Source organism: Lepisma saccharinum, chromosome 8 (genome assembly GCF_977018435.1).
Source record: "Lepisma saccharinum chromosome 8, izLepSacc3.1, whole genome shotgun sequence".
Taxonomy (NCBI): domain Eukaryota; kingdom Metazoa; phylum Arthropoda; class Insecta; order Zygentoma; family Lepismatidae; genus Lepisma; species Lepisma saccharinum.
Genome location: NC_139236.1, coordinates 94,018,506 through 94,033,960, shown reverse-complemented (window position 1 = coordinate 94,033,960; position 15,455 = coordinate 94,018,506). Strand labels below are relative to the sequence as shown.

Sequence of the window (15,455 nt, the reverse complement as noted above, 5' to 3'; positions counted from 1 at the left end):
ACGGGGCCGTTCGTCACTTGTCGAGACGAGACAGGTCTCTGTGGAACCGAGACTTAGTATAAATAAATTCAATTCCGGTCCAGGAGAGAAAATGAGCAAACGCAAATGTGCCCTGGACCGTAAAGAACATTTTTTATCTGTAAAATATTTGAATTCGTATTGAAATAAAACAATACGTAACTTTGACCGAATTTAAATCGTGCGAGGAGAAAGGTTGCAACCCATTAGAATTTATCAGTTCCTGCTTTTGAGAAGACACCCAAATGTCAACCTCACCTCCACGTAGTACACTCTTCTTGCAGGCCAACGAGGCTCTGGTGTCTGGTCCTACGGCCAATATAATCCTCTGTAGGACTGTGCTGTCCATGTGTGTGCTGAGTGTCCCTTTACACCTCAGCATTTAACCTAGGTAAGGAAATTGTATTCCTCGCACACACATAGACTTTGCTACGCTAAGGTACTGGAACCTGTGTAATGTGACGGGTGTAAAATAGCCCAAGTGCTGACGCACAACACTTTCGATTCAATCAATAAATCAATCTTCAGGCATACCAACGGATGCATACGTGATTATATATAGACAAGTGATATATTTTGTTTATGGTATTTCCAGAGTCCCCGTTAGAGGCTTCCCCACCTGGAGGTCACTTTGAGCACCTAACGCCCCGCACGATTGGCCACGAATCTTCCGCTTCATTTGCTTGCTGTTCCGCTGGAGGTCGGAGGCAGCTGCAGTCGCCAGCTCGTGGCGGGGTTGCATCTGCTCCCTGACCTCCGACGCATAGATCCACCCCAATTGGCCGAGGCGTTCATGCAAGCCTCCTCCCCCCACTTTGATTCCAAAATTCTTTTGTCTTTCGCCTTCCGTAGTTCCCCACACCACGTTAGTATTTTGCTTATATCTCGTAGGTATTAGCTTCTTTCTTTTTTACGCCCTTCTTTGACTATACTCTCCATTTTCCCTAGATTTATCCCGATATTTAAAAAAAAAAAAATTAATTAAATCTATAACGACTTTTCTCTATTTTTAATTACCACGAGGATGACTTACACAATCCTGCCACTCGACTGAGGGTCAATTTCCTTTTTACACACACCACTCTCTGAAGGGAGGTTAGCCCTTTCACAACCCTAGGTTCAAAGTACGTACGAAACCATTCATACATGTTCAATCGCTGACCTCCGTGGCAGAGTGGTTAGCAAAGCGCGCCGGGTTCGAATCCCGGCCCGGGCATGGGTGTTCTTTGTGATTGTCTCTTCGTCACTCATCCTCATCTTCCGGATTAACCAAAAGTGTCAGAAAATGAAGTCAAATAAACCAAATCAATCAATCAATACATGTTCAATCCTTCATTTCATCCTCTCTCAGATCATTTGATTCTTCCCAATTCCTTTCTGCAGACTAAGAACAGCTCGTCATAGACGATTCATCATGAAAGAATCACTTGAACGTAGAACAGTTCACTACGACTGAATTACCGGATGACTATGAACAAGTCACTATGACTATGAACGGATCGCGCGCGAGAATGAACTGATTGTCCCAAAGTCGATCCGCAGATGCGTGAGAAATGCGTAGGGCTTTCGCAAGTTGTTTGTGACGCACGCCGTGGCCTACATCAGCGCCGGATGCTTTCCCGAGAGGGGAAACGGCTCATCGGACGCTCCTTCCCACACCCGCTCGTTACGTCGGCGATTCAAACATGCCTGCTGACTGCTTCAAGAGCATAATGAGCCGTTCGATGGAGCTATCAAGGCTATTGGTAAACATTACGGAAAACAAGATATGTTCAACGTTACCAACCCTTGAAGCAGAAAAGTATCTGTCTGGGTGGAAGTTTTGGTAAAATTGAAGTGTGTCAAGGCTGGCTCGGCTGAACCTTTGGCCGGCGCCAGGGCAAATGTTTAGAATTTTCCTCTCCTTTCAGAAAATTTGAAAAATTGCATATCCTTAGAATTCCATCTAGAGCATTGACGTGAATCTTAATGTGGTTTGCATTCGCTGTTGGTTGACTAGATATTATAAATAGTTTCATGACTACGTGAGTCTATTAAACTATTGATAATATCTAGACAACAAAGAAAGCAAAGCAACACAAAGATTCACGTGAATGCTCTAGAAGGAATTTGAAGCGGATGTCAATTATCAGATTTTGGAATATCATAGCGGTTTTTTGACATTTGAAATTTTCATTAATATATTATTATCATAAGAAGTAAAGTTCTCCCCTGTGCTTTGCATCACGCAATGAAGGCGTATAGGGGTGTGGAGTTAGGGCCCCACACTTTTTTGATCTTGATATTATTATTATTAGTATTATTATTATTATTATTATTATTATTATTACAACTTATATGTCAAATTTCGGTCGTTTGAGTTTGTTTTAAGTCCACTTTACGCAACAGAGATTAATCGGGACTGGACCTAGAGTTTAAAGTGTGATCAGAACAACCGAATGTCGAATCTGGGTCCCCTTCGTTACACGCCGACGACGTTACCACTGTACAGTTACCACTATACACTTTTCAGTCTTAAAGTTTGCTACTTTAAGTAGTCAAGATGTCCCTGGTTCGATTACCGGTGGGAGCATATTGTTGAGACTAAAGTAGACTTAAAATAAAATTTGTCCAATGTTTGTAACTGTAAAAGGGTTACAGCCTTCTATGTATTAACAGTTAACATAATTTCTGGGACATTTATGAAACATTCCGGAAACGACAGATAACATACGTACAGTATATAAGAAATATACATGAAAGGTAGTTGTATGAAACCAGATCAGTACTGCTACTGCTAATTTCTTTTTTGGGAGTAATTTGAAGAAAATCTTGGCAAAGAAACCTGAATTGTAATGAGACCTGGACGATATGTTAGTGGTTACCATTGTAGCCTGTAATATCAATCCTGGATTGATACGGGCTCATTCGAACGGTATGAACTAACTACAGTATAAACTGTAGGTCCAGTTGTAATTGTCCTCGTCGTACATAAAACAAACTACGAAACTATTTTTGATGTTGATTTCTGGTGCAATTTCTTTCAAAACCGAGCATTCCCACCTGGGTTAAATAACATAGGTGTCGTGTTAGTACGCTTATGTTGTGCATTAAATACAAAACAGATATTCAGTGATGTTCTGAGTTCTGATGTTGACTTTAACCAAACCTTTTGCTGTTTCTTTCAGGATGAATCCGCCATGCCGATTGATGTCAATTGGTCGCTTCTGACCTTCTTCCTCGCCGGAGTGGCCTTCGACGGGTGCACAGCTGTCGGCTACCTCCAGGCAACGCCCACCCCTTGGATACCCCTGAGGTCTTCCACCGCCAACGCCTCTGCCCCCGTGGTCCTCATGGCCCGCGGCCAGGTGAAGTCGGAGGGGCGCCTCTTCATCACCGGCATCTTCACCTTCTTCGTCATCAGCTCCATGATCACCACGTCGGTGCTCTACACTTACGTCCTGTTCCTCTCCATGCTCCCAGCGACCGAGGTGGTCACCGCTAGGAGTATCGCAGCTCCCAGTTCCAGGGTCGCTGCTTCGGTTCCCGACGAGGACATCCTGAGGAACCCCGGGAAGCTCATCTCGGCCATGTCCGACCTGCGCCGTCTCTACCGGTTGCACAATCATTGGCAGCCGGAGTGCCAGCTCAGGGCTGTATGCAGGATACACAGGGATCATCGATTCTTGCGCCATCTGACGAGGTTCATCAAAATTACTCTCAGGTACATTTTGCCAGTACACTTTATCATTTCTGGCCTCTTATCAATTGGTTACTTCCCAGCTTGGGAGCAATTCACTGACGAAGACATCTTCTAAGTGATGAGGAAGTAACTCACATTATATGAATTTGAGTGAAAGTGAATGCCAGAAGTTAGAATTAAAATGGTGTGTAAAGTGTGTGGCACCAAAATTATCCAGCACCAAAATGTCCTAGCACTAAAATGTCGGCACCAAAATGTTCTAGACCCGCTATATATAAAATATATGTTATGTTCCGGTGCTTCAAAAAGTACCTACTGTCATTTTCCAATGAAATTTTTAAAACTCTCTTACCCTAATCAGAACTGAGTTTTGATGATGATTTAAACCTAACCAGCAAGTCGAATAACCTTTCGTGATACGATACTTCACTACTTCTCCGGAGGGAGGTTCAGTCCATCAATATTCCAGAAAATGTGCAAAGATTGTCTTCGTCTTGGAGAACAAAGTGACGAATAACAAAAGCCCACTTGACGCGATCATATTTCAAAACACGCGAGACTTTTGTGAGGCGCGGCTCCGAGATCACGATCGGCTGTTGGTTCAACGAGGTGTGTAACAAAGCAGTCACGAGGCGCTCCATTGTAGGATTCGCTTCGGTGACCTCCAGAGCATCAAGCACTAAGGACTATGGGAAGGGAAAAGGAATATTCATGGAACTGCATCTGGGAATATTTTTCGCACTGCATTATGATGACATCCCTAACAGGAAATTAGGCAAGCAGACGTGAGAGTTCTAAATGCCCATAACCTAAATTAAATCTGTACTTTTAGCTAATTTTAAACAGTCCTTGAAAGTAGACTGCAGCACCGTCGCCAGAGAATTTTGTTCCGACGGAAGAAAAATTTTAAGGTGGACAATAGTCTTTATCTTCCCCCTTTATTACTGTCGTTTCTCTGTTTCTTTCTTCTTTCTCTAACTCTTTCTTACTTACATCTCTCACTGTCTCTCTCTTTTCTTCTCCGTTTATCTACATGTTGCTCTGTCTTCATTTCTTTCTCCCCCTCTCTTTATATCTTCCATTCATTCTTTGTAGTACCTCTTTACCCTTCTTTAAAATTCGTCTCCATGTGTGTTTTATTCCCTATACTATACTATAAATAATTATGCAAATCTCTCAAGTACACTATCTGAATTGGCAGATAGTCTGGGACGAGATTATCTCACGGTAGGCCTTCGCTCTCTTGATGGCGACCCTTGTGGTTGAGGAATGTTTCCTCAAGTCTTGATTTTATGGCTTAGCATGATGGCAATCGAACAGCTGAGGAGGATGCCCACCATAAGCAGCAGGTAGGAAAAAACTAAAAGACGCATTAAATGCAATGTGCAATTCACACCACTCCTGATACAGGGAGTGATTAACCGTTTAACAGGAGCAAGAGTCAGGGTCTGCTGTCGAATTTCCCAACAATGAAGGAAGCCAGTAGAGGCGATTGGCTGCCAAAACTTGAGGGTGGGGGCTAGAACAGCTTACTTTCTCTTTGTAGACAATGCTTAGCATTAAAAGGCCATAAATGATGGGCAAAAATAGCACAAAATGGGGTTGCCACCCACGCCCCCCCCTATTCGCCGCCACTGAAGGAAGTCATTGTATTACAACTATTCATCTGTTTTCGTGGCAGATATAATAGACGCAAATCTGATGGCAAGGCTCGGGAGTTGATGAAAAGATCTATTTCCTTTCGCTGCTAATAACAGTCCGTTTCGCTATTCCATTATTTTTGTTGGCCTTGGTCCTTGCCAGTATCTTTTTTTAATTGTTTTCTTTGCTTCTAATTGCTTCTTCCAAAATTCTACAACGAAAATCCATATTTTACTTCTGTGTTCAAGTGTCAAAACAAAGCGAGAGATGGTGTCTTGGCGGCTGGTCGCACTTGAGGATGAATATAGGAAGAAATCAAATACAACCTTTCAGGAACCTGAAAGTAAAAAAGCACAATGGAATTTTCTTCTTTTTCTCTCTTGGTATCCATGGTATAAATCACCTAACTTCAGGTTAGTTGAATCATTCCAGAACTTCCACAAGCCTTTTTTGAAAATTTCAATCTTATACCTTAATTATATTCAAAGTAAGTTTGTAAGAAATATTTGATGTAATTTAGTTGCAGCCCAAAGATTTACCGATTCATGTTTGTAACAACCATTGCAGGGTGCTATCGGCCGCACCAATAGTTGCACACGGAAATGATATATGCTAGTTTGTTGCTATGTTTCAGTGCGTCAGTTTTGCACTTGACAGCTTGTTCACTACACCTCTATGACTGATTGTTGCCCAACGGGGTATTGATTTACACCATCAGCCAAACTGGACACTCCCTTTAGAATTACACTTGGTGGTGTATGTACTCAGCTGCCCGTCAATCCACCAACGTAACACTTACGGGAAGAAACGTGGAGCAGAATTCCTTCCCTGAGATCTTAATTGGCGCCCTAACCAGGACAAAGATGCTCCAGTGCTGTTTAACAATGCTTATCTAAGCCAATCAAGTCTGGAGGCCGAGCTGCAATGGCCACGCGTCGACAACTCCTTTGTTGAGCCTTCAATAGCGTCGTCTTGTCTGCCACGAGTTGATCGATGAATCTTCACAACTTGACCTCCATTAGGCCAACTGCACGGCCATTATCTCTCTTTGTGTGGGCAAGCAAGCTGATAAAGAGGAAGCAGTTAATAAAGCAATCACAGAAGCGGCAGGTAATAGAGAAACGAAGTGTCTGCTAACAGCAGTGTTCATGAAGTGGAGGAGCTGACCAATGAAAGCATCGAGGCCAAATGTTCCATCCCGTGCGCCTGCATTGTTGGCAGAAGCACAGCTTTCACGCTTGTTTTCAAATAGCTATTCCTTTTCGACACTTTGGTTGAGAATTTTTTGGGTCGGTTCATTATTGCGGGAGTGTTTTTCCGTTACACAGCCTACATAAACTTCTCGTTAAAAGTTAAACTGCCGTGGTTTTTCCTTCAGTTTACTGGACTCCCGCGTGCTTCATTCAATTATCGCGACCACGTGGTAAGAGGAAGACAACGAAGAGAAGGGAAAAAATGTACAGAATCTTCATTTCTTGAATTTTCCAACCACCTGGAATCTGTGTTACTGTCACAAAATCATGAAAATGTTTGCGAAACTTCTGCATCAAACATACAACTAACTCTCTAGCCTTGTTAAACCCGAAGGTTTATGGCTTCACCAACACAAGTCTTCCACCTGTCCCTATCCCGGGCAAGATCAATCCAATCATTTCCATCCTTAGCGATTTCCTTTAGGTCCATCTCAACGTTAACCCTTCATCTTCGTCTTGGCCTTCCCACAGGTCTCTTACCATCAGGTTTCCCAACAAGAATTCTGTAAACTCTTCTTTCCTCTCTCATTCGTGCCACATGGCATAAAAAATGCAGCATTGGTTAAAAGTCCAAACACATTCTCCATGAATATTTACAAGGAACCCGTTGTCGACATTTTTGAAACTGTTACGAAAGTCACATGGATTTTAGGATAACCTGTGCTACCTGGGGGAGGTGAAAAGGGGTTTGGACGTGGAAAGCAGGAAAGCCACCAAAGCTTTTGGGCTCTGAATTGCATGCCTGCTATATACACATCTTACAGAGCCGGTTTGCTGTTGCAATCTTTCAAATTAACACTTACTTTTCCCGAGAAACCTAACTGTACCTTATTTAGTTTATTAATGATTAGAACTATAACTCAGTATTACTTTTGTTAAGCGAAGAAACGAAATTATGAGTTTATTTTGCAGTTATGTTTCTTTACAGTTTTCGAATGGAAGGACCATTGGATTGCTTTGAATCTTCCAATCTCTATATTTTCATATTTATACATATGACATAATTATATTTTAATGAAAATATTTTTTCATTTTAAGTAATTATGAATGAAAACCATAACACCTTGTATGCAATTTATGAATGAAACATTATGCGGGTTGTTGTTGCAGGCCGACGAGGCTCTGGCGTCTGGACATACAGCCAGTGTAATCATCAATAGGGCTGTGTTGTCCTCATTATGTGCTGAGTGCCTCTTTTACAGGCGCACCCCAAAATATTTATTTCAATCAATAACTTGTAACTTCTAGACCAAGTTATGTTTTTCAATGCAACTTGTCCTCAGTGGAGGCCATGAACAGATCGAGGCTTTGGAAGTAGCCACACCTTGGCGTACAGCCCGACCAATAAGAGGAAAGCCTTTCAGTGCTGTCGTCGATGCTGCCATGTAATCCTTCCCCTGCGTTGCCAAAATTTGCGGGGTCCACTCGTAATTGTAGAATATGTATATATCCAATTATATAATAGCTTCTTTATTGCAGATGGCGCCTCACGCGGTGGCTTCTGGGTCTCCCGGCAGCCAATCAAGAGACAGAGAGAGCCGGGCAGGAGTTCTTCTACTCTGCCGAGATGGGAAGTGGCGGACACCCATGCGGGGGCAAGCTACCCCTGTGCTCCCTCCACAACGACCACAGGTGACACGCGGCAGAGAGCCCCAAGGTGTTCCCAAAAAATCTTGAAAGTTACCAAAGTGGGTGAACCAATTGTAGCCACTCTGTGCATGCGATAATGGACATTCTGAACAGTTTTTCAAAGCAAAGTTCTACACGAACTGCTTATGCGACACGTGGACACTTGATAAAAGTCACCTTGATCTTTTAATGTAATTATTATGTATTTCACTAGGTTAGTACAAAAATGCTATTTATCAAGTAATAAATTTCTTCTCTGACCTTCGTTTGGTTATTACAAATCAATGCATTATTTATGAATTCATTTCAGGAAGCTGTTCTTTTATATTTGTTTAGACACATACAGTGTATATATGTACTGTATATCAAGTCCGCCGTGAGAACATCCGCCGTGAAATCCAAGCAGTCACGCCGATACTCTGGCAGCAACATTCACGAACATGCAGCGCCGTGTTGAACTGTGTATACAGGGGGGGAGGGGGAGGACACTTCCAGCACTTGTTGTAATATACCTTCATTTCTCAACCATAAAGGTATCTCATGTACAAATTTGGCTGAGAATTTTTTGGGTCGGTTCATTATTGCTATGAAAAACACTTAAATTGTATGTTCTAAATAATACTTAGTTGTTAATATAACTTGATAAAATCATTTTTTAATAGAATTCAAGGAAACGTAGTTTTTAGATCACCACTTTATATTTTAATTTTGGATCTCACCAAAGAATAAGATACACCCCACTTACTGAAAGAATCGCATAATTTAGATTTAATAGACCATATCACAGTTAGGTTAAAATTGAACAACGGGTGTACGAATTATATTGAGTTTTATTAATTTCTAAATAACATCCAGATCAAGGATTAAATCGGTGTACTAATGTTTACAAAACAAAAGTTGAATTTGTAATTAATAAAGTATGAATTGTAACACAAATACTTTATGCTCTTTTATAAATGTAGGATAAACATTTACCCATTTACCACGAAGAGCTCTTCAATATTTTAGGATCCTTTACCCATAATATTACGCACAGTTCTGGCCAGAAACTTTACAAGACTTTTGTATCATGTATATAAAAAATTACGTGCTCTTTATTGAGCTACAAAATTTCCTTCAATACTGTTAAATATTTACCCTTCTTTAGTTTTCAAACAGTTTCTTTTGTCCATATAACATGTTCTCGCGAGAATTAATTCAAAAGCACTCTAGCTTCCCCGATGGCGCAGTGGTAGCGTCGTCCACTTGTAATCAAGGGGTCCCGGGTTCGATACCCGGTGGAGGCACATAGTGGTTCGGATCCCACTTTAAACTGTAGGTCCAGTCCCGATTAGCCTTTCTGTGCATACAGTGAACTTAAAACAACAAAAATCAATCAATCAAAAGCACTCTAATTATAAGTAGAACGTCGCCCGCAAATATCTTGAAATTCCTTGAATCGTCGACGTTATGATGATGTACATCAACTGATGTAAAGATGTCCACGGAAGGAATAAGTTTCTTAGTATCACCGTAGCAAGAATGAAAAAGAGGCCTTACCTCGCAAACAGCACTTCATTGCTTACCATATCCTTGGTATGGACACTTACGTTCAGGGGAGAACTTCCCATTCATCCATAAACAAGGCAATCTTCCACTGAAGAAATTCTATTTCCCGCAGACTTTCGGGAAGAATGGCTACTTCTGATGTAGGAATACTGTCCTTGTATTCCTCCAAACACCAATCACTAAACCACTTAATTATCAGAACGCGTCACTTTTTTCCCAATCGACGCTAATTCAAATGCTCTATGCCAAAGACTGAACTCCCAGAAAACAATGCTTTTTTCTACCCATTTCGCTACTGCGTTACAAACACACATTTTTCTTCCCAAAACCAAAGGTTTCTTTTATCCTTTCCAACAACAATAAGGGGGAAACCCTGGGGGGTAAAGGTGGTCAGGGGCGTAATGCTGATCACATCACCCCACTCACGACCGGATAAAGAAAGTGTGGGTTGTTATCCCCACACTCCCTATACGCCTTCATGGCGTGGTGCTATGCACAGGGGAACACTTTTTACAACAATAAGTAACAATTTCGTAAAAGAAACATGCTTTGTGCATATCATATGCCGCTATTGTTAGAATGCACAAGTTGTGTACTCCGCGCACAATCCATTCTTTTGTGCTTCAACGCAAAATACAGAACTATAGTGCAAATCATGTACATTTGTACTTATACACGTACATATGCACTGAAAAACTGAGTAAAGCTAAAACTATTGCTTCCAGAATGATAAAAATGTTACCAATGAATACAAATATTCTTATATTTGATATCGCCAGAAATTACATTTGGTGATATAACCACTCCTCGATTCCAACCTTGCGTTCTGACGTCACCGCGGAATGATTTCATTATTAAGCTAAATGCCTAATTTGCTATGTTAGGTTTAGTTCTCTTAGCATAAATACACTGCAATATTTCGGGACTTCACACAAAAGGTATTATTTATGCTAAGAGAACTAAACCTGACAACGAGAACATTTATCGTGACGTCAGTCGACGAAGGACCTCAATCAGATGTGCGATAAGTGAGACCCACTGAAAGTGCAGTGATCCAACGTAGAACCTGTTGATCAGACACCAAGTTTAGATGTGGCGTTGAGTGTGTGTTTATGGTCTTCGCCGATAGATGGTGCAATGGGGTTCGAATGAAGCAGGACTATTTGGCGATAAGCGGTCAGTAGCTACGAATGCATACGACGGTCGCGTATCTCATTGCTAGAAAGTAAAATTCGTGTGGGTATTAATATGTCTGACAAATTTACAATTCATGATGGGTTAAAACAAGGAGATGCATTATCTCCATTGCTCTTTAATTTTGCCTTAGAATATGCTGTTAGGAAGGTAAAAGAAACTAAAGAAGGACTAAAATTAAATGGTGTGACTCAGTTGTTAGCATATGCAGATGATGTAGACTTACTGGGGGATGATGTGAATACAATTAAGAATAATGCTAAAATATTTTTCAAAACTGCTAAAGAGATAGGTTTGGAAGTTAACAAAGAGAAAACTAAATATATGCTTACAGGCCGAAACCAAGTGTTAGGTAATAATCAAAATCTAATTATTGATAACAACTCGTTTGAACCAGTTTCCAAATTCAAATACTTAGGAGTAATATTAACAAATGAAAATTATATTAAAGAGGAAATAAAAAGTAGGCTTAATTCAGGAAATGCATGTTACTTCTCTCTTCATAAACTTTTGTCTTCTCGTTTAATATCTAAGAAACTGAAAGTTAAAATATACAAAACAGTAATTTTGCCTGTAGTATTATATGCATGTGAAACTTGGTCCCTTACATTGAAAGAGGAACATAAATTGAGAGTATTTGAAAATAAGATCCTTAGGAAAATATTTGGACCTAAAAGGGATGAGGAGACAGGTGAGTGGAGAAGGTTACATAATTTAGAACTACATAATTTGTATTCATGTCCAGATATTATTAGAATAATTAAATCAAGAAGACTTAAGTGGGCAGGCCATGTGGCACGAATGGGAGAGGAACGAGGAGTTTACAGGATTCTTGTTGGGAAACCTGATGGTAAGAGACCTGTAGGAAGGCCAAGACGAAGATGGAGGGACAACGTTGAGATGGACCTAAGGGAAATCGGTAGGGATGGAAAAGAGTATATAGAACTTGCTCAAAATAGGGAAACATGGAAGGCCTGTGTTGCTGCAGCCATGAACCTTCGGGTTTAAGAAGGCTAGAGAGTTAGTTAGGTTAGTTTGTTTCCTCGGAAAATGGGTGAATTGGTTCTCGCTGACGATTTGAAGGAACATTGTCGTGTTAAAAACTTCCCGATAGCTAGACGAGGCGTGAAGTTTCGACAAAGAGAATTGGGTATAGCAAGCGCAAACAAAGCTTTCGCTTCTACAACGAACTACGCGTTTCTCAAGAAGAAGCAGTTAAAACACCTCCTTGTGTAGAAATGGTGAGTATGTTGCTTTCCTTTTCGTACTTTTGTAATCTGCCAGATTAATAAGGTGGGTGGTAGTAATCTCTGGGTCTGTGGTTCTATTCTCGAAGGGAGAATACTAATAGATCCAGTTGCAATTTGCGTATTTCTTACATGAAGTGGAGTTTAACCTAATTTGTGCAGTGTTTGTACTTTTTAACAAGTTTTCCATTCTGATGGTGTAAGCTCAGGGGTGCCCATCCCCCCCCCCCAAGGCCAATGGCGCAATCCCCCCAAATCTCGCCATTCGCCCCGCCCCCAAATCAGCATTACCCCTCAAAGTATTTTGGGTGAATACGTAATAATTCATTTTATTTGAATACAATAGCCTGTTGAACTGTCCATATTTTTTAATAGTTCAAATTTTCGAAATAACTGAAAGCTAGCAGTGTTTGTAGTTGGAGAACAAATTTTAATAACCCACAATTTGGGTATTTAACATGAAGTCTTACACAGCTTAAAATCGAAAATTACAAAACTCTAGCTAGAAATTACTAAGGCCGGGACGAGAATATAATAAGGTGCCTCCTTCAAAGAACTCGCCCCCTTTGCTTGGGGTAATTGCAATTTTTTTTAGTAATCCATAGCAATAATTACATGGATTTCATCTTAAGTACAAATTTCACTTGCTAAAGCAAAATTATCCTGCAACAATGTTAGAAATGCCATTTGACACTATTTATTTTCCTGTTTTATCGAGTAATGTGCAAGGCGTTACTAATCTGTGGCGTTACTATGAAGTGCACCGTTAGTACAACTATTGCAGCATAGCCTACACGGAATCAATAATACAATAATATTGCTAGTAAAAACCATATCATCAAAATGACTAACCTGCTTTAAATTAAGCAGTATACCGACACTAAACATTATATTTTAAGAAATTATATTATTAATAAATATCGAGAATATTGTTTGTCTTGTAATGCAGCTACAGTATAATTCTTCACAATCATCTCGTGAAAATGCAACATTGCGAGCGATGCGAGCAAGAAAATTTTTATATCCCTTTCTTTGCAGGCTTGCAAGAATATTAATTTAATGGGACGTCAATACTTTCATAGGATTCCTCCATATTTACTCTTTTCTAGCTTATCTTTTCCCATGTTCGACGCCGAAACGTGCGCATACCATATCGCTAAATATAGTTCCGAAATATACTGTTCGAACCCTAAAGAAATCTCTTGACAATCTAAGATTTTACACTTTATTAAGAGCTCCATATCTCCTCTCCTCAAATGTAATATTCAATCCTCCAAGCAAAATTTTCGACTTACGGTTGATATTGAAGAGTGCCTATACTCCGTCCCAGCTAACTGTGGAGCAGGCAAACGAAAGCAGATCTCTGCGCAAGTAGTGACGCGAGACGGCTGCACCAATGAACACGTGAGAGGAACGGAATTACGTGGAGTGGGGTAAAACGACTGAAGTTACCAGCCTTCCCATCAGCGTCTACTGCTTCTCTCTGGCCAATAGATTTCACTCGCTTCTCTGAGGCTATGCGCGGCCTTGCTCCACAGATAGCTGGGACAGGGTATAGATATTACCCCCTCCAAAAGAAAAACCCCCAAACCACATTTTCCGCTACAATCCTAGACGTAATATTAACACACAAGTTAGATATCCTCCCCAAATATAATGCTCAGCCCCCTAACTAAAATTCACAGGATAACACTGGTCAACAGCCAAAATGCGACATGAGTGATATATACAATTTCTAATCAATATTGGGCTCCTAAATACGAAACTGTCGTTAAAAATCGTAATTGACTAATTATAATTGAGTTTCAGGACATTGTTGATTTGGAGAAATTCCCAATGTATATGGTGTTGCATAGCTGTAAGAAGTAAATGTTGAGTTTTCTCTTTTCACATCTTATCTTTGTTGATTTGTTGTAAAGAAAGGGGGAACTGTTCAAGACCACCCATATAACCTCTTTATTCATTGATTTGTGAGGTGTTCGTTTGTGCAGACGTTATTGTGGCTTTATAAAACTAGGTTGAGTGTGTGCATTTATCGAAGATCGGGTTTGCGTATTACGTGGTCCGTTTATGGTAAGGTTGGCATTTAATTAAATTGCTGAGTGATTTGGTAAAAAAAAAAACAAAAAAAAACATAAATGCATTATCAATGCTAACAATTTCTGTTGCTTGTGGTCAAATTGTGTTTTCTGGACAGCGGAGAAATATTACCCCTGCTGTAAGAACAGCCTACAATCTGTATTTTGGTAAATACTGCAAATTCGGAGATGAAGATAAGACTTGGGCTCCACATTCTGTTGTAAAACCTGCTACACGAATCTGCTGGACTGGTTGAATCACAGAAGACCATTGATGCCATTTGCTACTCCCTTGATTTGGTTGGAGCCCACTAATCATACAGACGATTTTTTTTGTTTGTATGGTCCCAGCAATACAACTTATGTCCAATACTAAAATAACACAATTGTATTTCCAAATATTCGTTCTGCTACTCGTCCTATGGCGCATAGTAATGAACTACCTGTTCCAATACCCCCTGAATCCTATTCCGTAGAATCAGAAGATGAACCTTACGATCCACAACCTTCCACATCTACAGATCCTGACTTTGCAGGTGAAGTTACAGAACAGCACAAGGTTAGCCAGAGTGAAATGAATGATTTAGTGAGAGATCTTGAACTTTCAAAAGCAAAGGCAGAGTTATTAGCCTCCAGAATTCAACAATGGGATTTTCTGGCTAGTAATGTGGAGGTGTTATTTTATCGTGACCGTCAGAAAAAGTTGGAAGAATACTTTTCTACAGAAGATCTGATATACTGCAGTGATATTAGTGGTTTATGGGGGCTATGGGCATTAAGCACATCTGTGAGGAGTGGTGCTTATTCATAGATGCATCGGTATTAAGTCTAAAAGCTGTACTTCTTCATAACAGCAATCAATTGCCGTCAATCCCTCTTGGTTACTCTGTGCAAACGAAAGAATCGTATGATAGCCTAAAATTCCTCCTTCAATCAATTAAATACAACAACTACAAATGAAAAATATGTGCAGATTTGAAAGTCATTGCTATTGGATTCCAACAAGGCTATACCAAATATTGCTGTTTCCTCTGCGAATGGAATAGCAGAGACTGAGCTTCTCATTTCATTAAAAAGGATTGGCCATTACGTCAAAGTATGAAAACTGGAAATATGAATGTACAAAATGAAGCTCTCGTGGAATCTGAAAATATTATACTTCCTC

At 40.3% G+C, this 15,455-nt stretch overlaps 1 protein-coding gene across 1 annotated transcript in view; it reads left to right on the top strand.

Annotated features, from left to right (window-relative positions):
* LOC145991900 (uncharacterized) overlaps positions 1–8,448 on the top strand; it is a 28,876-nt gene extending 20,428 nt beyond the window's left edge. The window contains exons 2-3 of the mRNA XM_083127933.1: positions 3,186–3,721; positions 8,074–8,448. Coding sequence (XP_082984059.1) covers positions 3,186–3,721; positions 8,074–8,230 — 693 coding nt within the window. The 3' untranslated portion in view covers positions 8,231–8,448. The remainder of the gene's footprint in view (positions 1–3,185; positions 3,722–8,073) is intronic.
* Positions 8,449–15,455: the final 7,007 nt, after the last annotated feature.